This window comes from Buteo buteo, chromosome 6 (genome assembly GCF_964188355.1).
Source record: "Buteo buteo chromosome 6, bButBut1.hap1.1, whole genome shotgun sequence".
NCBI lineage: Eukaryota > Metazoa > Chordata > Aves > Accipitriformes > Accipitridae > Buteo > Buteo buteo.
Genome location: NC_134176.1, coordinates 19,058,202 through 19,082,382, shown reverse-complemented (window position 1 = coordinate 19,082,382; position 24,181 = coordinate 19,058,202). Strand labels below are relative to the sequence as shown.

The following is a 24,181-nucleotide window of genomic DNA, read 5'->3' as shown; positions in this document are numbered from 1 at the left end:
TTTTATACATTCTTAACCTCAATATATCTTGTTTCAGAAAATACAATCCAAAGAGGGGGGCTACTAGAATAAATTCCACTTGCATAAGTATACTTTTTTAATGTCAAAGTTCTTGCAAGAAGCAGGGTGGGCCAGGGATGAAGCATGAAGGAAGGGGGAGAAAGGAAATCATACTGCTCTGATTAAATTGCAAATGTTATACTCCTATCTGACATGCAGTTGTGTAATTTTATTTAAAAGAGCTACCCAATGAGCATGAAAACAAATATAAAGCTATGCAGTGATACAGGCAAATTTTACCTCTTGTGAGTACATTGGTTCAGAAGTGTGAGTGTTTTTTGTAATGTGAATTGTAAGTGTTCCAGTAGTAGTTGAATAGTCTACAGAAAATACAATATGAAATGTCAATTTCTATGTGTGAATGGGTCATTCTAATCATGTTTAGGTTCAGTAGCTAAATTACAATAGCACACATGAAAACTGTAGTCAAGTGCAGATAATTTCTCAGATTTTGAAAGCGAACAATACAATTGCAATTACTTTTTTCCTTAAAAAAACACTAGAGATGTTGAGTTTTTTGACAGGTAAGACAAATATAAAACATGAAGGAGAATATGAGAAAAAAATAAATTAAGAGATTTCTGAGGTATATACTAAAATCAGAATGCATTAGAGTCAGAGGAACCAACATTAAATGACCAAGAAGCAAGACTGCTTTATTTAATGACTAGAGAAAGAGGAATCTGATTCAGAGTGTGGGAAAAGCAGACAGGCATCTCTGATGCTTATCCAAGTCCTACCCTTTCCTTGCTTGTAAAAGATGTCCTGAAGGTGAGCACAGATGAAAAATACATATATTTCCTAAAACCAACTGTTTTGAGACTTAAAGAAGGTCCTGATTCATTTTGACATTCTTATCACAGGGAAGATTTCAGTTTCATTCAGCTTTGGCTCAAAGTCTGGAGTACTGCTCCTTTTCTCTCACATCGGTGCAGTAATACCATTCCATGTACTGTACTTCATCTTTTCTGCCCAGCACAGCTTCTCTCAACTCTAAGCAGGTCCTACTCTTCCTAGCCACACCTTTTACTATCACTCTTTCCTGCTGAAAACTGTGTGTCTCTGTATTTCCTCTCTTGCACTGGTCTGCAAATCTGCTGCTAATCCCTTGTCATGCCAGTTGAACCTCCTCTTGGTTTCATGCTATAATTTAAAAGGAATATACTAACATTATCTGTACTATTTCCCTGCTTCAGAAAGTAACGTTGCATAGCTCTTAAAATGGTACCTCCCGAATCCTACCAGACTCCATTTGAAATGCAAATATTCTAGAGGAAACTACCAGTTACCTATTTTTAGAAAACCCCTTTGCTGCTTGTAACAAAGACTTTTAGATCTGCAGTCCCAGATTTCAATACCTCTGATACCTAAAGTGAAAGCCAAAAAACAGCCATTTTTAAGTTCTCTCAGAAGTAAAATCCTGCGCAATTTTAACTCTCTGAAATCTAAAAAACATTGGAGATAAAAACTGAACCTTACAAGTAATTAACAACTAATGTCAACAGTCAGAGATCACTATGTTAGGTACTATGCACATATTTAATAAGAGATAAGCTTTTATCCTAAAAGCTTGCAATTAAGCTTATCAGAAGTGACACAAAGATATGAGAAAGAGACAAGATAATAATACATTAATTATTATTAGCATAAAGAAGAGTCATAGCATACCATTTGCCTAGTCACTGCAAAGTATTAGCACAGTCTAGCATTTTTAAAAAGGCATCTGGAAATTATATTATAAGTGGCTTTTGAGACTTATGTGGATCTCTCATTTTTCACATAAAGGGCAGCAGGAGGGAGCATGAAGGCATGTCAGGGAAAACTAGAACAGACAAAAATGTCTGACAACACTGGCAGGCCAAAGACCAATGATTTGAAAGCTCAAAATCCAGTAAAACAGACTACTAGATTTTGTTCTATGAAGTAAGAGTCTAGAAGGCAGTTTTTCCTCCCCTCTCAAATGTGTTTATGATTTCAATGAGACAGAATCTGACTTTGTGATCTTGATGGATTCTGTCCACACTTACTGGAGATTCAAATACTCACCTCATCAGTAAGAAACTCCTTACTCAGACCAAAGTCTGTCAGCACCACGTGGCCATCAGAATCGAGGAGAATATTCTCAAGTTTTATATCCCGATAGATAATCCCCAACTGCAAACAGAAGAAAAAGTATTTCCAAGTCAGTGTAACCACATCAAGGAGACATTGTTGATTGTATTTAAATACGAAGCTAGCAAAACTCCCATTATTAATCTGACACCTGAAAGTTACACTCAAAAAGGTCAACTTCAAAATGCCTTTGAAGAAATAACTTTGAGTGACTTAAAAATTCCCAGAAATTACACTGTGCATTAATGTCTTGAAGGACATACTATATCCTTTGAATCTAAAAGTGACTGAACACTTGCTGTTGAGTGCAAAACTCAGGTCAGCTTTCATTAAGAATGAAAATGGATGCTTCTGTAATGTGTTCTAGACCATACATGCATGCTTTGTAATTGTCAACAAATGTACTTAACTACCTCTGAAAACTGTAACACTTCTCTTGTCCACAGTTGTGCCAAAATTTCAGAACTCTGCTGTTTAATTTTATCAAAACAAGGACAACTGAATAAAAGTGCAACCCAAACACTGTTCACGTTGACTAAAAATTAGTTTTATTGATATACACCATTTCATAAGGATTACTAAAAATTAACCATCATTTGTCAATAACACCACTCTTCACACTGCAGACAAAAACTTGCAGCCTTAATCTGGTGCACATGAATAGATACTTCACTGGGAAGTATTTCTAATTATACAACTAACGTCTCATTGCCAGATAAAGTTACTTTGAATTTAAAACAATCTAAAAATATAGTTCTCCTTACTAACTTTATATGATGTGACAAGAATACAGCTGTAGTTCCACAAAATCAGCACTAGGATAAAGTTACCTTACCTTGTGGAGATGTTCAAGTGCCAAAACGATTTCCCCAATGTAAATTTGCACCTCGCTTTCTGAGAATCTCTCTCTGTGTGAAAGGTGAGTAAACAATTCTCCTCCATTTATATAGTCTAAAAAGCAGAACAAAGAACCTTATAATTTCACTGACAACTTAATTTTCTTATTGGAATATTAATAGGTACTTTCTAAGTTATTAAATGAGATGTTCTGGGATCAGAAGCTTTTACTTTATTTTAAGTCATGATGTACAATACTCAATTTCCTTCTTAGAGGACTGACGGAAGAACACAACCAACTTTTAGACAAGTAGCAAAAGCGTAAAATAAGCTTCATATATCCATAAATTATAAAGATGACTATTTTTTGCAAAATCTGTCTTTTAGTTATTTAGGAATATGAAAAGAAAGAAGTACAAATGATATCTACAAACGGAATATTCGTTGCTCTTAAGCATTTCGTAAGAATGTACAAGGCAGACTGACATAGAGAAAGGCAATTCAGAAAACGGGTATTAGGTGAAATAATCAGCTATGGGCAATTACAAGTTTTACCCTTCACAAGGGGAACTTTGATGGCAAAACTTACTGGAGGAGATTATTTCCACAAACATTCCCTCATGGAAACCACACTTTCATTCTTTGCAGTCTATGACACAAGGGTTTTCCCACAGTCAGGGAGGGGGAAAAAGAAAGTAATTATTACAACAGAGCTCCACTGCAACACAAACACGTTAGAAGTAGAGCTGTTTAGGCTAGCAGCATACATTCAAGCCATTATTTTGCAACCCCACAGCCCCCATATTGTATTTCAGCTCTACAAATACAGAGCAGGGAACATGCCCCACAACATCTTACTCAACATTTTCTTGAATATGGTTTCTACAGGTTCACTGGTATAATATGTAAATCTATTAAAAAGGTCCAATCCTATTATAAGTTAACATTTCAAAGGAGAAAGCATATATACAAGTTATAGACATTTTGATCTCTCTCCTTTTTTTAGTTCTCCAGTTCTCTGTTTGGGAACGATTATTAGTGGAGTCAAACAACATGAGGAAGATTATTTATCTAGATCAGTAAGCATATGAAAAAGATTATAATAAAGTATAAATAACCCCTATTTTACAACTGCTTCCTTCTTCCAAAAAACCTTCAGCATTCTAATCATGGAGAAAACAAAGATAACAAACAATTTTTTTAAATATTTCTAATCAGAACTGCTAACTTAGTACAAGGTAAGAACTGAAATCCCAGGCACCGTTCTAAGGACTGTGACAAATATAAACCAAAGGTGCCACAGGAGTGGCAGAACAAGCCTAATTCTTTTCAGGTTATAACACTAACCGCAGTCCAATGAAACAACCAGCCTTCAAATTCTTGGTGTTAGATCAAATGCACCACTGACAATGGGGAAAAAAAAATTGTATCAATTACTTGAATATAAAGTCCATCTGACAGTTCAGATTTTTTTTTTTTTTTTTTAAAGTATTAGTAGGCTAACCTCATGTGACAAGCTTTGTATAGAACAGGTATTCACATGGATGCAATACTTTGTTCTTTCAATCACAGCTTATAGTAAACCTAAAAACTGGAATCAACTCCAAACCCTGTATTCTAGAAATTTGGCAGAAATGCAGCTGCATGTCTGCACCTGATCCAGACTAAACTCATACAGCTATGTAATCTGATGGCACAAAGAATTGTATTAAATATTGCACTGAGGTTCCAATTCTAAAATCTTTCGAAACTGAAATGACATGTTGCTCATACCCCAAGTTCAGCTAGGTACAAAACCAAAAGCAGAGACTGGTTTCCAAAAATTCAGAAGCCTCTGAAACACATTAATTCCAAAAATCAAAGAAGTGATTTACAAAGATTTACATAATAGACATAAAAAAACTTGCAACAAATAGTTATTTTGTCAGGGAGGGTGTGAAGCCCAGTTGAATTATAAGGTAGCTTTAGGCCATGTTAGGTAGAAGAGATTTTTGCTGTTATAAAAAGTGATTAAAAGAAATTTTTAAACCCCTCTAATTATTCCCATTTTCTGCTAGAAAAGAAGGAAAAAAGGACCTTTCTGTGCCCAACTGATATTCTAACATAATATTCCAACCTAAGAATAGGTTCATGTTCATGCAGCCTTTGTGGGAAAACAAAACAAAATGAAAAGCCTTTAATTATACATCAGCTTTGAATTTCTTGCTTTAAACATCACCTTAACATTGTGTTATGGTGGGCATGTGCCCAGTCTGCACTATCTGCTATGTAATGTTCTTCAGAACTACTGGGCTCCCTCCTTTCGATTCTTATGAGAATATAATGTCACACTTTTAATCTTCCTGTCATAAGAGGTTTTTCTGGCCTTCTAATTATCCTTGTCATCTAAATTTCTCCATTACTATGTATTTAGTTTTAAGTAACTACATCAACCTCAGGTGTGAGAGTTTTTTTGGTTTGGATCTAAACTGCATTCTAGCCAAAAATACCTGGATTTAAAGAATACTATAATATTTTTAAGACATGTTTATATTTTTCCTCATTTAATCTTGCAAATGTTTTTCCAAATTATTAATTAATAAGTTAAATACCCCCCAAAATAAAATATGAAATCTTAATTATTAAAAGGTTAACATGAAGGAATCAAAGCTATCAATGTATTTCTAACTTTTCTTTGTCTCTTTAGCATTTTCCAGCCTGCAACAATATTTTACACATTTCTTTAATGTCTTAGTCAGAGGAATTTGTAAGAATCCTTATTACAATATTCAACTCATTTTCAAAAGGAATCTAGTGAATACTCCATTTAAGCTTGAGCTCCTCAGATACCTGTATTATCTCACTTAGTATATGAAACTAAGGTATGCACATAGAACACCTTCCTAAGAATTGACAGCCAGTGGTGTAGATATGTATAACATTCATACAGTTTTACTAATTTGATGTCTAAATCAGCCTGTTAATAAAGGTTCCGTAAATGGAAGTTATGAGCTAAAAGGAATTGCAAAATTTGTACTTCAATTACAGGACCATTCACTTCTTCAAATAATTCACTACCAAAAGGCATTTTGCATCCAAGCATTAACTTGATCGTTCATTTTCCTCTTCTTTTCAAATACTCTAAGCAAGCAGTCTTTAAAAATTGCTTGTAATTTTCTTCCAAATACCTCTTATATATCAAACACAAAATTTGCTGCTGATCTGAAAGGTAAAAATATTTCTAATTTTAGAGTGGTACCAAACCTTATGAACGAGCTCTACTTTCAGCACAGAAATGTGTGGTTTTGAATTGCCTCTTAACATCCAAAAACTGAAACATGCAAGTATCTCAGTACTCAAAGATCAAATAGTTTCATAACAAAGTTTTGGCAGCAAATGCTTCCTGAAGCAGTAAGGCTTAGAGTTGATTTTAATACTGTTTTCCAGCTCCTGAAGTAAATGAAGTAAATCAGTAAAAATCCTTCATCTTCCTGAGAAAGACAAGATTCGTCAAAGGCAATGAAATTGTGGAGTAAAGCAAAAGGAATATAACTCCTTAATCTCAGTGTCTTTCCCCAAAATGTTACTGTCCTGAAAAAGGATAGTGGTAGGGAACAGAAAGACACACATATACGGAAGTTCTATCTGAGGTGAAAACCTTAGGAAAGTTCCTGATCAGTCTTCCGCCAACCTTGCAAATGCTACAGAAATAGATGTGGTTCTTCACATCAAAATGGAAAGCAAAATGGCAAGGACAGAAGTGGAATGAAGAATGTTCTAATAATGCTTGCTTCTAATATGGCTTGCTATACAATAGTCCATCATCAAGCATCTCTCGTAAATGGAAATTTACGAAAGTTACTGGTAGAACTTACCAAAAGGAAGTATCACAATGCATAAAACAAGAAACTGAACCACAATACAAGTATTTTCACCAGCATTTTGCAGCAAGAAACCCTGCCAGCAACTTGTAGATTCCAGTGTTGTATGGAATTTGACCAGAAATGAATGAAAGCACAATCATCTTTAACTAGCATCACTCACATTATGAGTGCATTTGTTCAGAAAAAAAGACCTGCCTGATAAACATCTTTCAGTTTGCAGTACTTCAGTGCTAAAACAGCATACTAACTCATCAGCATAGTGACAGGTAGCCCTGTCCTCTCAGACAGATGAGAGCATTTAAAAAACACCGATCACATTGAAGACAATATACAATGTGTTCTTAGAGTGAAATGTGCAGTATGTTTGAACTAGAATGCTTTCTGCTGCTTAAATTTTCCTTGCTTTTTTCTTCTTTCCTACCAACTAATCCCAGTAACAAAGTCACACTTGGTCATCCCACCTTACCAGTAGCCTCTGTGCCACATACACAAAGGCAATATGCAGAGAAAAACTGAATCACTTTAATGCCCGTATTCATATAGATTAAGACCTTTTTCATTCATGGTAGCAGCTTGTCTGAAAATCTGTAGAAAACTAATGCAGTATATAATAATGGTTAAAAAAGTGCAAATCAAAATCGCATCTTCTAGGCAAGTTCAAGAAAATATTTCTCAGGTTTAGGTATTTATGGTCACATACATTTTCTGCTGCATCTAAATCACTGATAATACATCCCCCCACCCTCCCCAGTCAGAGTAGCACACTGAAGTTCAAACAGGAAAACCACAAACACAGACACTGTTGAAGATGAACAGTATTTTACTTCCTATGGTGTCTCATACAATCTCCAAACACACAGTACTTAAGACCACATTAAAAAAACCCTACAAAACATTAAGGAGATAAAAGGGCAGATTTTATTTTTTTTTCCTCCATTAACTTAAGACTTGAATCCAGAAAACTACTCACCTAAAATGAGATGAAGCTTTGTATCTGTCTGGAAGGCATAATGTAATGTGACCAAAAATGGTGATTGCCTAATGTGCTCCAATACTTGTCGTTCTGTCCTTGTGTGCTCAGTTGTTTTGGCTTTTTGAACTATTGTTGCTTTCTTCAGTACTTTCATGGCATACAGCTTTCCAGCATCATGGCCGCTTACTTTCCTTACTAGGAACACTTTTCCATAGGCTTAAAGAAAAAGCGGGGAGGAAAAAAAAAACAAAAAACACAACAGTCACCTACTCATACTACAGGTCTGGCTGATACCATTATTATTTTCAATTACTCATTGTTATGCCACACAGTGACCATTCAGGTTGAAATCTTCCAGAACACTTTGTTTCAGACTGACCCCTTCTGAGCAAAAATTCAACCAAATGAACTTAATGACTGAACACAGCTAGAGTGAAAAAAACCATCAGAGTTTCAGCATTTAAAAACAATTTTAATATCTGATGAATTCTTCCTTTGTAATAACCTAAAACTCCCATACCTCAAATTTAGCATGAGTTTGGAGTAAGAGAGATGCTATTTTCTTGTCCTCAAAATAGTCTGCCCACGTTTGCACAAACTTAGATGCTTTCATTACTGGCTTTATAGCAATGAAGTTCCAAAAACCCATAGAAAAGGCAATGAATTCTTTCAGTCAGTATTTAGTACACAGGAACTTTCTGAGGCTCTCATTCTAGACTTAAATGAGAATTAAGCTAGAGGAATTATCTCAAAAAGAAAGTTTCCTGAACACAAACAGTAAAAGAAATAGTCACCAGGACCAAAAAGTAGTCTTTCTAGAGTTTCAAATTATTGAATCTAGGTGTTCTGTTGACATATTTGGTTAAAAATTCACTCCATACTGCAGCAATAAGTGGCAAATGTGGACTTTTTTTTAATTATTATTAATAAAAAGGACTCCTGGGAACTGTACACAAGTAAATTTGATACCTCTACTAGGCAAACCTGTAGAAACAGTAAAGCTTAGAATTAGTTGGTAAACAAACAGAATACTCCGTGAAAGAATTAGCGTTACTTTTGTAAATGGTAATAATTATTTCTATTAATAATCACTCAAAGCAATCAGTAGGAAGGAACAATGATATGGTTGACTTATCAGATTTCCCAGGTACGTAACAAGTTCCCTTACAAAAGCGTCTTAAAAAACACTCAACAATCATGGAGGGGGTCCTCTTATGAATGAAAAGCTGTATTAGCAGACAAAAACCAAAAAGGTTAACAATAAGCGTTCAGCTTTTTCAGTGAAAGGAGGTCACCACAAGAATTCATCCTGCCTGATTCGGTCATATATGAACAGTGAGGAAGCTGAATTTCTTGGTTCACTAAATTATCCACTGCAACAGAAATCAAAGCTGACTGCTGAAAACTGTACCACAGTATCAAAACATTAAGCAGCTGAAAAATAAAATGGCAGATAAGATTCCAAATACATAATCCACATTAAGTATGATAATAATTAGTTGTGCATAGTGTTATAACAGATAAAAAAACCAAAATACCTGGAGTTACCATAGACAACCCTGTGAGAAAACACCATTGGTAATACAAAAAGCAAACAGACTGTTAGAACTTCAAGGAAAGTATTGAAGAGGAAAAATGGCACAAATGTACTGTCCCCCAAACCTTCAACACAAACACAGAAATCCCTTATGCTGTGGTATGAAATCTTTGTGTGCTCATATCTTAAGTGATGCACCCTCCTCTCTTCTGTCCCCAGCTCCCCTCCCCCATCAGAAAAAAAAGTGTAAGTGAACATTAAAAAAAAAAAATACAGAAAAGGATAAAAGAATTCTTCTAATTATGAAGGCAAGTAAACACACTTAGACTCTTTATTTAGCCTGAAAGAGTAGAGTACTTAACAAGATGCTAGAGAGTTAAAAATCAGAAATTGTATAAAGGTCAGTAAAGAACAATTTTGTTATTTTATTTCTAGAAATAATGAAAAGTTAACAAATAAAATCATTACATATCAAGATTAAGTACTGCCCAAAACACACAAACGAATATGCTGTTAAGCTGTGAAACTACTGTTACACTATGATGCAAACGTCAAAAATGTGGATAGGTTCAAAAAGATTATATAAATTGTTGAGCAAGAGGAAAGTATACCAAGTGTTGCTGAACACAGAAGGGAATCTCCGGCTCAGGCAGACCCCAAGCTGTAGGCTGCTACAAGTTCACTAAGGAAACCATCATTGTATGTCTCTCCCTGTTCTTGTTGGGTCTCTTTAAGCCATCACGTGAGACAGAAAACTGAACCAGCTGGGTGTTTTGTCCAACCCCAATAATTATCTTCACATTGCCTTCTCAAAGAGAATGCTCAAATATCTCAAAACGGTAAATGTGCTAGACAGGGCATACTGTCCTGATGCGAGACACTCAAATTTAGGTAGTCTTTAAAAATACTATAGTATCCACATACTTACTTACTGGGAGCAGTGTAACTCCAGATTTTTCCTGGGTTTTCCAGACAGGTAATAGAGAGTTTTAAATTACCAAATGACATGCATTTTTTCCGTACAACTGCATTCTGTTTCGTTCAGTATACAGAAGCGATACTGCTCATATAATGAAGTTCTTTTCAAGAAGTTCTTTACCTGCCTCATCACACCCTAAGGAATCATCACATCCTAAGGAATCATCCTTGCTGCCTTTTACAGAATTATTCTCAGTAAGTGCTTTTATAAAATAAGTTTTCACAACATATCTCAAGAATGGCAAATAGAGTCAGAATAGGTTAGTGTAAGAATATCTTTCCATATTTGGAGACAAATGTGAGATATCCAGGACAATCTTTTTCAAGATGCTCAGTATTATATCACATTCCCCAACTTTAATTGTAGTTATGATATCTCAAGTATATCTAAGTCAGACTCAATAGTCTGGGCATCAAGAAATGGATAACCACAGATGTAAAAAGATTACTTTAGTTAAACAGGCATGGACCATAAATCCTGTTGTGATGTACAGACACAAGGGATCTGAATCAAGGTTGTACAGACCACAATATTGTGACCACAGTAATACTGTTTTGCATATGCACAATTTCAATGTTATTCACCTAATTTTCCAATACTGGATTTTAACTTAATTTTAGTGTCTGAAAAACAGACCCCTACAACTGAGAGCACTGGTTTAAAAAAAGATTGCTTCCAAAAGTAGTATTTACATCTTTTTAAGGCATTACTTCTCAAAAAATGCAGGTTACACTTCTGCATTCTACTAACACGCAACACAAGCAGTGGGGAGAATGGCCTTAGCTTGCATTTCTCAACTGCTTAAGGCAGCAGCCCTCATTTTCACCAATTTTCAGCTAGAGCTTGACATTGAACTTCCTTGTGCCTTCCTTGAACATTAAACAGAAGTTTCCTTAAATTCCTGGGAAACAGTAGTTTTATCAGAAATGTTGGAGAACATTAAGTTAAGCTAAATTAAAATAAACAAAAAGCCCTAGATTTTAACACTTGGCTACCTGTATCTTTAATCACACTTTATAAAAACATACAATAAAGCATCAAGTGGCAGAATGCTAGCAGTGTATTAACACCTGCTACAGTTTTACATACAGCATAAGATAAAATCATCTCGTAAGTGTAATAGCTGTAAGGAAATCTCTAGAAACTATACTAGTGTTATCATAAAAGAATTTGCAACATAGAGCTTTACCATGGTACAAATTGTTTCTTCAGAAATCTGAAAGGGACCGACAGAATGATGAGGATTCTCAGCAGTTTTGATGAGAATAAATCTTAAGTAGTACTATTTTAATCAAATGACTCATGATATATTCAACACCAGAATCTCTGATATCGCCATGAGAAATCTCCTTAAAAGACAACACTGCAAAAGCAATTCATTTGAGTGGCAGCAAGGACAAGGTACATAAGCTAATTGCAAGAATACCCTTACCTGATAATCTTATTTCAGAAAAGCTTTTTTAATTTCTCAAAGCTACATTTTAATGTTCATTCTCATAAAATCTGATGCACATCTCAACTACTTCCAAGGCAGAAATACTTAGCCAGCAATATAGCCCCCATAAAGAAACATGCACAAAGTCACCAAATATTCATCTGCAAAATTAATTCAAAATATTTTAAATTATGGAAGAACTGAAATACTATACAATACATACTATATATATATACACACATACAGAAACTATGTTAGACTGACCTTGCAGTTTATTAAGAGAAATAAAATAAAAATTTAAAGTTAAAGAAAAAAAGCAATTATTAGTTGCAGATTGATATAGATATCAGGCGTGTAAGATGAATAAGAGATTTCATACCAGCAATTTATACCAAATTTCCACTTAATTTGCGAGGGAGAAAAAAATAATTGGGGGTTAAAACTTTCCTTTCACCACTGCCTTTTTCACTGTCATGGTTTAACCCCAGCCAGCAACGAAGCACCACACAGCCGCTTGCTCACTCTCCCCACGTCAGGATGGGGGACAGAATCAGAAGCGTAAAAGTGAGAAAACTCATGGGTTGAGACAAAGACAGTTTAATAGGTAAAGCAAAAACCACGCACGCAAGCAAAACAAAACAAGGAATTCATTCACTACTTCCCATCAGCAGGCAGGTGTTCAGCCATCTCCAGGACAGCAGGACTCCATCAACATAATTATTATTTCGGAAGACAAATGCTGTAACTCTGAACATCCCCCCATTCCTTCTTCTCCCCTCAGCTTTATATACTGAGCATGACATCATATGGTCTGGAATACCCCTGTGGTCAGTTGGGGTCAGCTGTCTCGGTTGTGTCCCCTCCCAGCTTCTTGTGCACCCCCAGCCTACTCGCTGGTGGGGTGGTGCAAGAAGCAGAAAATGCCTTGACTCTGTGTAAGCACTGCTCAGCAATAACTAAAATATCCCTGTATTATCAATACTGTTTTCAGCACAAATCCAAAACACAGTCCCATACTAGCTACTATGAAAAAAATTAACTCTCCCTAAGCCAAAACCACCAAATTCATAGTAATACACATCATTGTAAGTAACAATTCAGCAAGTCATTAGAATATTCTGAAGTACACAGTTGCTGAAAGACAATTAATTAAAAATACAAAGTATTCTTTGCTTCTTTAGTCTTTCTGTATAAATGCAAGCACATTAAGCCATTGCATCGTGCCAGCTAATTCTTATAGAGAAAAAGGCAAGCAATTCTTATTGTTTATAGCACACAGGATGGTTTATGCAAACTTCTAAACCATCAAAACTTGACATTTGTATACAGACAGCTTTAAAGCAATGTTTTCATGCATTAACATAAGCTACACCTCTTTCTTAAATTACTTCTTTACTGTCAGCGTAAGAATAATCATGAGACAACAATAGGAAAAGACTCAGAGGTACAAAATATTTAATGAGTTGAATAAATTTCACTGTATTCCTGCATGATATATGCTTAATGACCTCCTTCCTCTGCACTTTTTATTGTTAAAATAGTCTTAGGTTTACTCTTCCTAAAGAATTTGGAGGCAGAACGGTCACTGTGCAGATATCTGTCCATACAACTTAAAATTTGGGATGTGGCAAAGTCAGAAAGGCATATAGGTCTAGCAGACAAAAACAAACAAACAAAAAAATCACCAAGCCAAAACTTAACTATGATCAAATAATAGCATTCTGAATAAACATTTCCAATTTTTATTGTCCACCACCAAACTGTCAGAGATGAGGCATTCTCTGTCATCTTTCCTTAAATACCAGATAGGCAAGAATCTTTAATGGTCTTTTTTCAGTATCACTGTTTCCCCAAGAACAAGTTCCCTGTCCCACTAAACAAGTGAGTGAGAGATGATAAATAAGAAAGGCAGAAAGTGACAGGAGAGGGTAAGCTGCATCTTAAAATGTACCTTCTATCAGCATTTTGCTTTTTTACTTTTAGCTTTTTAAAAACATACATGTTATTACAGTAAATAGGCATGGCAGGCAATAAATGCCTACCTTTTTTTCTTTAAGGAAAGTAAGTTTTTAGAAGGTTCTCTTACGTAAGACAATCTACCACTAGATGAGCATGCCATTCATTTTTAATTATTACAAAAATTACAGTAAATTATTTTCTGCAAAATTGCTTTGAAGGCATTGCATAGTGCTGAAGTCAGATAAAGTCAGAACAATTAACTAATAGCTGCCTGGATCATCATCTTACTTCCCTCTTTCCTTCTTAAGCATAAGATTGCATTTGCTATGCTCTCCAGTTATACTGAACCAATTCTGACATTAGTTCCAGTAAGAATCTTTGCTACTGATCTGCAATTTAATGTACAGATTCTTTCAGAATTCTCTGATGGATAAATGGGACAAATTTCTCCAAGTTCCAGGTTCTTAGATTGAAAATAGTCCCCTCTCTTCAGTCTGCTCTTCATACATAAAAATAATTCCCTATTTCCAAACTCCATCTCTGATTAGCTATCCACCTTCCATTCAGTATTCATCATAGATGTCCTGAGCAGAAACTGAAATAAAATATTAACTGGAGTTTGCAATTATTTTTAGACACTCCCTAATTTTGGCTCACTCTCCTGAGCACAGTAACCCCACTTCTTTCTTCCTCCTCCTTTTATGAGAGAAGAATACTTTATGTTTTCTTCAATATGCTTTGAAAGATCTAATTCACGGTCTTAACTTTATCAGAATACTTTCTGACCTCTTAGATGGAACTTCATTACACTTTCCTGTATAACAAGATTTTTGAGGTGATTATTTAAATCTGACATTCATCCTACCAATTTTCTTCCTTTCATATGAATATATGCTTCAGATTCTAAGTATCTTCAACATATACAGAGAATATCCTTCCCATATAAGCACTTAATTCCAAAAGATCATGTATAAAATATTGTCTCCCATATACGGCAGTTATATTCTTGTTTCTAATTATTTTTTGTCTTCATTAGTGGACTGTAGTTCAAGCGGTAGAACGGATTACTGGGGCACATGCTCAGGAACCACTTGTATTGTCTCTTCTTAAGCATAGTTGAAAGATTGAACAAAAGTGGCATTTATTAAAATCAGAAGAAGCAACAGTTGAGTAGAAAAAAAGAATAATCTATGTGTAGAAGAATGTATGACCCAGAATACACTCTACATGAATAACGTTTTTATTTTAAAAACACATTTACAAAGAATGAAGCCAAGTGGGCGTACATAAACCAACACAGCCACCTTCTCTTGTTGTTCCCTTTGTGACTTTGGGAAGCAATTAGATTACTTTGCTATAAGGTAACCTTGTTCTATAGAATAGACACTAGTTTTCTATGTCACAGGAAAAAAAGCTTTAACTAGATAGGAGACAGCTGGAAACATGAATTCAGTAGACAGGAAATCTGAAAATTCCAAATTAGCAAGGCTATACAGTAACAGCAGGAGAAAAGGACTTAAGCAAAAACAAAAACAGACTGGAATTTCAGCAAATATATACTGAGTAGAACATGGGCAAGTCAGAGAAGTCAAGTAAGCAATAATTTGCTCTCAGAGCAACAAGTACATTATTAATAGGTTTATTAACAGTGGCATACTGTCATGTATTCTGGTTTACCGATGTAAAGTATGACTGATTTCTTCAATGGGGAAGTTTATGCCATTAATAGCTCCTTAATGCAATGTAAAAGGATCCAACTTGGATTAAAGGCTACTAACTCTGACTTTTTTTCTTCCTTGTCTTTTCCTGTGAGACTCAGGTCACAAGAGGAATGTGTATACTATGATACTCTTTTAACACCAAAAAGCAAACTATAACAAGCATGCTTCCAACTGAGAGTGTGTGTACAAGAACAAACCAGAAAAAGGAATGCAAGAAAGAAATGCAAATTAAAGAAAGTAATAAGTATGAAATTATGCTAAGCCATACCATGAAGAAAATGTTACCAAAAAAAAAAAAAGCCACTTCCACAGGAGAAACATCAGTACACAAGGATACTATTTCTAGTAATCTTAAAGTTTATCCTTTTAAAAAATAAGACTTAAAAATGAAGATTTAAATAAACCTGCACTGCTGTTACCTGAAAAAAAGCACCACCAAGTCTATACGAAACTACCAGAATTACATATACTTAAGCAAGGTATCATTTAATTTTACATATTTTGAGTATCTTCTTTAGTTATTCCAGTTGCTTCATAGCAGACTATATTTAAAATACTATAATTAGTTAAAATAGCATCTACAGTCATCACTTCATATGGCTGTGAGGTTTTGGTATATTCTGCCTTGCATTACTGTAGATCATTTAAGCATCAGATAGTTTGAAAACACTTTGCATGCTGCCTAACTCCACAGTGAAGAATTGTAAAACAGCATCACAGCTTTTATTTAGCATTAGCTCTATTACAGTACTATCAGTAATACCTAAAAGCTTACACCAGGATAAGGCTTTCACTGCCAGAGTAAAGATAGGTCTTGCCTAAAAATACACAGCAACATGTGAACAGAAGCCATCAGATGCCCTCTTCCTCCTTTTTCTTTAAATTGCTCCCAAAAAAGCAATAGTATGCCTTTTGCCTCTGCGAATCAATTTCTCTAAGACAACCTCAACCCCCAACCCTATCTTCAGCTTCACAGAACTTACTACTGTAAAAGAACAGAGAAGTTCTCAAAATTGTCAGAAAAAAAAACCCAAAACCTAACACCCCAAAACAAAAAACCCCCATGGTTCTCTCTTATCATCCTGCCCATAATTTGGGGGCAAGTCACTAATGGATATACGATGGTTGGTTGGGGAAGCCTCCAGGTTCCAGCAATCACCCTGCCTTCCTCACAGACCCTGATTATAAACAAATGAAAAGAGGAAAAAAAAAACCAAAACCAAAAAACAACAAAACACACACCCCCACACACACACCCCACTTGAAAATACTTGAATTATTTCAGATTTCTGAAATAATGAAATTACTACTTTTTTTTTTTTTTTTTCTGGCTGAAAGGTAAAAGGCATCTAATAAGCACCTGCAACTTGCAACCTAGCCAAGAGGCAGTTACTCTTTAGAGGGATGTCATCTAGCTTCACCATAATTACATTGCCAAGTATACATAGAAGAAAATATCTTCCTTTCTTATTCTAATAGAATAAAAACTACAGAACGAGATAATTCAGACTCTTGCTTACCAATACGGAAGGCATGCAAATATCTTCTGAAATTTTTCCTCATTTTTTGTGAGAGCAGTCCTAAGGACGACAACTGAAATGCAGACGAGTAGTTTTGTACAAGAGAGCAAAAGTCCTAAATGAGGCCTTACTCTTGTACACTATCATTTAAGACAAGTCTGCAATACAAGCCTGCTATTCCAAATATTTTTGACGTTATTGTGATTATAGACAGTTTTCTTTATGCTTCTTCTCATTCCCCCAAGCAAACACATATTCTGGTACAAAGAACTGAGAAGTCAGCTTGGTCATACTCGCTCATCAAACCTCAATTCAGTTATGAGAACAAGAAGTTGCAGGCCTAAACAGGGCCCTACAACTCATGACACAACACACTTAAGATCTTGTAGCAAAGTTTGCATGCAAACAGGTGGTTAGAGTCTTATGAAGTTTTTGAAAAAAGGTCTCTCTGCTATGGAAGTCATGGAGAAAAAAACGAGGTACATCACACAGGAAAAACATACAGTAAGACAGATAAATAACTGAATGCATAGCCCCAGACTTTTGACATGCAGCAGATACTGCAAGGTCTACAGCATTTAAGTTGGTTTTCCATACTTAAGATGGAGTGCTTGCAGAGTAACTCTTGTTATTGACAAGGTAGTTCTACAACCTCCTACAAACTAAGTTTTTACAAAGGGGGTTGAATGTTATTAAACTAACAGCACCAGAGTCAATTTGTACAAGTTTTCTGTGGTTCTCTAACAGTAGGCCCAATACTCACAAAAATTTGTTTCACAGTAGAACGTTTCAGGATCATCTTAGCCAAATGGCCAATATCTTGCTTAAGTTTCTGTTCTGCTCTTTCAAGTCAATGAAAATGACACAGAAACTCTTCTGACTGTAACAATTAGAAGTACACTGAAAGTGAAGGTGGTGGTGTGTTCAAAGCTGCATCAAAATCTTGCTGGATGATATTTACAGAAGAAACACCTTAGCACAGGTGTATCCTATCGTGAAATAATGTTCTTTCAGAAACCTCCTGTAAGAATGAGAGGCATTTTTGCATATTGCAATCCCCAGAATGCTTCTCAAGCTAGGAAATTAAACATCCTTAGCAAGAACGTCTAGGAAGGCTGCAGAATCTCTACTACTGAAGGCTTTTAAAAAAAGAATCATTGTCAGGGGTGATGCAGGTGTAACTGACACTGTCTTGGGCCAAGTAATTAGAGGACTTCAAGTCCATTCCAGTGCTGTTTTCAGCAATTCCATGTTACTCCAAACACTGACAATTCACAGATGGTCACTTCCCCAAAAACAAACAGAACTAGCTCCATTCTGATCAGGTCATTTGCATTTAACACTGTCCAGTAATCGGCAAGCAACAACCTCTGACATACCTAGTGCACTAGTCATAGCTGTGATACACTTAAGACTGAATAAAGCTTTTTGACTGCCCTGATGATTTAGATTTCCGAAGCAAGAACCTCAGCCTATGATTGAAATTACGTATTAAAAAAGTGCAACTAGCATTTCCTTGACATAAAAAAATACTACTCTTCCTACAAATGCCATTCCAGGATACCCAAGGTATCCTTGGATTCCTAAAGTTTGCAGGAATCTTTTAGTCAGTTCTTGAAATAGTTTGAAGTCTACCAAGACAGATGTTTCTGGAGCAATGTGACTACTAGAGCAGGATGAAGACAGACAAGCACACTTCCTCAGCTTTTTTTTTTTCTTCACAAATACACACTGTCAATCCCACTGTCAACCCACTGAAGAAGCCTTTTCTGAAAGGGGTCACTAATCAAAATTACCCTGTTAACCTGAGTGAATAGGATTGCTTTGCAATATGAGCTTAAGGACTACCTCCTATGATTAAGAGTATCCCAGGCCAAAAGAAATTATCTGTTCATGAAGAAGAGAGGACGTGGAAGGTAGCAATGAATGACAGACAACAGTTTAACAGCAGCAAAAGGGGTATTTGAGAGTTACTGCCTAAAGACAGTAGGAGGAGGCTAGTAGTAGTCTTAACTTGAAGACTGACACTCAAAAAACCACCAAAACTTACTTTGTATTCCAAATGCAACAGTTGTAATATTAAGGTGATCTCAGACTAACGGCAGTGGTAAGGAAAAAGGAAAAAATTCAGGCATGGGATGAGTTTTCATATATACACAGACACACACATGTACAATTAAAAATCCAACCAATGTTTCCATCAGCAAGAGAGAAAGACATCCTCACATAAATGCACAATTGTAAGTAATTTCATTTTTGTCAACCCCACTCAAACTAATACTGGCCACTTCAGAACAGCATAGCTGCTTCTACCTACGAATATGCAACATATATCTATGAATATTAAAGCCTACTTGCTTCTACCACTAACTACTGAAATTTAACAGCAAGGATTGAATTTTTAAGCCTGTTAAATTTAAATTTTAAAAAAATTACTTCAGAAACAGAAAAAATATACCCTCAAGTGATTTAATGGCTTAATGAATTTATGAAATAATCTGTATGACAGCTACATGTGAAAATCAAAACCCTTTGCTCTTTTGAGTGATGTAGCAGCTTGTGCAACTACAGCCTCACTGCTAGCCAGTAATGGCTGGTAACACCCAAAATTTAATGTCATAACTAACTTATAACTTCTACAGACCTTGATGATAGTCCATGTTCATGATTATCCCAATCTAGTCAACACTGCATCTGATGTTAATACTGACAAAAAAATGTGTAAACACACTAAGAATTATAAGAGTAATTACTTTTAGTCTGTGTACAGGCCTGTGTGTGTGTCCCTTTAACAAAGGAGAAACAAAGCTCTCTAGTTGGCTACAGTCAGCAATCCTACAACATACCAATCTCCAACATTGTGCTGAAATCCACTATACAACAGTGAAAATTTTCTATCTTAAAAATTACTGGTATTTGAATAGGGCAACTCTAAAACATACAGTTAAAGAGTGGAGCATCCTCTTCATTAATGTACTAACATTACTGGTTTTTTCCAGAAATTAATGAAAACATAGTCTGAAAATTTAATGACATTATCAAGATCATGCTTTAACTTAGATCATACTTTTCACAAACTGTATTAAATTGTCACAAATCTCAAGCCATTTGTTTTCCATTTTTTTGAAAAAGTGCATCTTCAAAAGTGTTGTAAGCTAGAACGTGACCTCCAATTTTGCACAATATTTGTGAGTAAAAAAGTGAAGAAAATTAGGGTATGCATACAGAAGTGATATATCTTCCTAAAGAATATTACAATTACCAAAACCTCAGCTAAAAAACAAAAATATAGTGCATCTTACCCCCTGTTCCAAGAACTTTCAGGAGTTCAAAGTTTTCAATGCCAACTTTCTCTGCATGGCCTGTCAAATTTGCTGAAGGAAAAAAAAATTTCCAGTCAGATATGTAGTACACTGAAACATCATTCTGACATATTAATACAGCTTCAGTAAAAATAAGTTAGCAGATGAACAAAATAAGCAACACTAAAAGGACATTCCAGTTGCATACCGTATTCTTTTAACTTGAAAAGCAAGGGAGAGCAATTTTCTTTCTGCCATCAGTGTTCCTAGATGTATAAAACCACAGAATAATAACTGAAGCCCATCTAGCTTATATACACATCTTTCATCCTATCACTAGGCACCTCTGAAAGAGTCTAGTTCCACCTTGTCTGTAATCTCTATTTGCATAGTTACAGACAGCAATCAGGTCATTCCTTAGCCCTAGCACCCTGAATACTCTCATGTTCTTGGATTATATGGCACTTGGGATGACTTAAGCAGAACTCCAACAACTACTCATGCATTTAACATAGGATTACTAAACCTATAAACACTCTCCACTACTATAGAGTAGGAAAGACCTTGAGTCTACACAACCAACAAGTCTGGAAAAATCTAAGTTGCTACAAAGCTGTTTCATTTGTTGGGGAGTTTGGGAGAGAAGATTCTATCTTTATACAAATTTATAGCACTTTGAGTATTCTTTTTGTCTAACAGACATTTTTCTAAAGAGGTAAGTGAAGAGCCCTATTTAAAAAACGAATTGTGCTGGGTTACTTTGCTGTTGGGTTTGGGGTTTGTTTTTTTTTTCTCTTATAAGCTGCTACAAGAAAGCCTTAAGCAGTTCCATTTTTTCCATCTTTCATTCCTATCATAATATTATCCATCCATTTGCATCAGTATGACTGCAGGCCATTCAGCAAAGCTGCTTATTGAAATGATCCAGGTTAAAAGCAGCAAGGCAAAAAAGAAACTAAGTTTGACTATTCCTAACCAAGTTCAGTTCCCTGATCCACTTTAACAAGCAGCTACATAAGCAGTTTTACTAGCACAATTAAGGATGCAGCATCAAGTAGCAGAGGCTGCATAAGCTGGCATGGCTGCTAAGAGAATGCCTCTCAAAGAGCAACCTGAAGCCAAACTGTATGTTTAAAAGCTGGTATTAAAAGAAAAAAAAAAAAAAGGCTTAAAAGATGTGCAAGAAGCTTTCAGGAGCCGTACAACAGATTTCAAGTACAAACATCTCTTAACCAAAAGAGGAAAACTCTTTGATAGGAGATGCTGAAATTAACTTAATATGTTCAACAGCAATTCTCATTTGGTTTGATATTTCTAAGAAACTTTATCAAGACAGTGTGCTTTCTGAATTAATTATGAAAACGTATAGTTAATGTCCACTCACTGAACTGCAGTAACTCAACAACTCAAAACAAACAGAAAACTGAAAGCTTCAGAAAGATCTCTCTCCGCAAAGGAGGAACAAGTATAAAAAATCCAAACAAATAAATGAAAAAGCAAATTTGTGGCTTATTCCAAGTCCTAGGAATCTGTACACACACACAAAATGCATCTAGTTGGGATAGGGTAACAGTGCTCTCATGCAAGGTACTGATTAAATCTCATCTAAAATATTATTTTCAATTCTTATCATTCATCTTTGCAAGGGATTAATCCCACTTGGAATAAATGCAGAGAGACCACTTGAAACTACTGGGAGATTAGAAAGTCTAAAAGACCTTTCAGGATTTTTTTCTTGTACAAACAGAAGAACACAGGACAATGATTTTTACAAATCTGAGGGAATCTACAAGCTATCCTAATATTACATGTAAAAAACCCCAACACACAGCACAGTGAAATTATTAGAGAAATAATACTTTTGTGATCAGTTCTATTTTAATAACATGTACTAGGCAATACAATACCATAATCACTAACAAATCAACGAGGCAATACGTACTACATGAGTTGAACTGAAGCTTGCTGTACTATTTTCACTGCAAACAGAACAAATACTGTTGCTAGTGCTACACTGCAGTCATTGCTTGAGGAAGATGCACTCATGAGCCAAGAAAGGAGTAGTAGCAGGTAAAGCAAATGTAGACTGATTTAGTGTCTATATAATTACAGTACATCGTTTCATAGTCAGAAAGCAGTCTGTCTTGAAGCAACTTAATATTACATATTACTCTTGTTAACAAGAACTAAGAAAGGTACTCAATGTATACAGTTTCAAAACAGTGTCTTTCCTGCCAAGGACAACAGGAGTCAGGGACTATCCTAAAGAGACCTGGACTAGAGTGCCCATGGTTTTAATGAAGCAGTGGATGTCACTGAAGAGATTCAGGACATAGAACTTCTCTGGATACCAGCTAGGTAAGTGCTGAACTGAGTGGGAAGAAATATTTCACTGAGAAATCCACTGATTTGGATCTTCCGTTATGGAGTACTCCAGAAAGGTTTTACCATCTCACATCCTTTAACAGCTGTCAGCAGGCAGCTTTTCAATTAAACACCCTTGTAGAAAGCAAAACAGTCACTTAATCCTGCCATATTCTTGAAACAGAATAGGAAGTCTGAGAGAGTAGAACACAGAGAAATGCTGCTTCTCCAATAACAGGCTGATGATTTGTAGTGCTGGCTATAGTCCTAAAAAGAGATCAAGTCCTAAACTCAATTCATTAATCTAAACTGTACCATAAACTCAATTTAACTTGTATTCCACATTCAGTAATATCAGTAAAACCTTTCCCACTTTAATGAGGTTACACAGTAAAAAGCTGAGTGATTCCTAGTGATACCTTTGAAACAACTACATAATAATTCAATGTGAGTCGTAATTTTGCACTATCCACTTAATTCCATTTTTACTTCCATTTAGGATGTTTAACAGCCTTATCTTTAACAAAAAAATTAAATGTCTTGAAGGTTATTGTAATATTATTTTCATAGTAAAAGGCAAAAGCTACATCAGAAATAATATGATCACTATAAAATAAGTCCTACCTCATTCTTTTTGCATTATATTGAGGGAAAAAAAGCCATCCCACAAGATCAGATAGCTAAAAGGTGCTGCACAACACATAAAGGTATGATATGACACTTGAGACATACAAACTTTCTCTCAGAATTACTCCCTATAAAGCAAGAAGTAGAATTATCCTTAATAAAAATAAAAAATAACAAACCTTCAAAGCTCGAAAAAAAGATTAACAATTCCCAGAAAGTGCTTCTCCCCATGTTGCCACTGCTGGCAACGGCTTGCTCCAACAGCCTCAGTTGCTGCACTCAGTCCATCTCTGAAGTCATACCCCAAGAAAAGCAAGCTGAAGAGCTGGTGTCTGTGCCACGTTCTTTCCGATGACACTGCTAGAGCAGTTCGTCTTCATCTGCTGAAATCAGGCACAGCACTTCTCGACATTCTAGATGAGACGAGATGCAGTTTCTCCAGAATGAAAGTCATCACACCAACATTTCCTTCAACTTGCTTCCAGGAGCATAAAACCCCGGAGATCAGTTATTCTATTGACCAGTCACTCTCAGGAACCCAAATGACCACTGCTGGAGGACCCTTCGCAAGGAAGGCTTTCCACAATTACAAGATAAATGTTCCAAGTTTGAGAGGCTTTAAAGGATTGCAACAAGAAGGCTACTACTATTACCACTGACAGAACAGTGAAAGGCTTCTCCCACCTCACAGACATCACCATGCTAGGATTGGTATCAGAACCTGACCCAACAACTGCCTGTGCAACCTGCACGAAGACAACGTATCTGTCAAGAGTGCAACAAGGATGTACACTCTAGCATCTAGCTAGCAGTATTTCTAGTAAATAGTACCATAGTATTTTAGTGTATGCAAAGATGCCATTCAGAAACAGCAGCTTTAGGAAACCTCTTA

At 35.7% G+C, this 24,181-nt stretch overlaps 1 protein-coding gene across 5 annotated transcripts in view; it reads right to left on the bottom strand.

The window, feature by feature from the left end:
* Nucleotides 1-24,181, bottom strand: part of RPS6KA5 (ribosomal protein S6 kinase A5) — a 95,508-nt gene that overhangs the window by 62,319 nt on the left and 9,008 nt on the right. For 2 of the 5 annotated variants that reach the window (XM_075029979.1, XM_075029980.1), the window contains exons 2-5: nucleotides 20,299-20,370; nucleotides 7,843-8,061; nucleotides 3,008-3,123; nucleotides 2,107-2,214 (exon numbers count right to left, since the gene is read on the bottom strand). In XM_075029979.1, the coding sequence (XP_074886080.1) occupies nucleotides 2,107-2,214; nucleotides 3,008-3,123; nucleotides 7,843-8,061; nucleotides 20,299-20,370 (515 nt within the window). Of the gene's footprint in view, nucleotides 1-2,106; nucleotides 2,215-3,007; nucleotides 3,124-3,598; nucleotides 3,659-7,842; nucleotides 8,063-20,298; nucleotides 20,371-24,181 lie in introns of those variants that run through there. The other 3 variants (XM_075029983.1, XM_075029981.1, XM_075029984.1) reach the window with 3 other exon arrangements.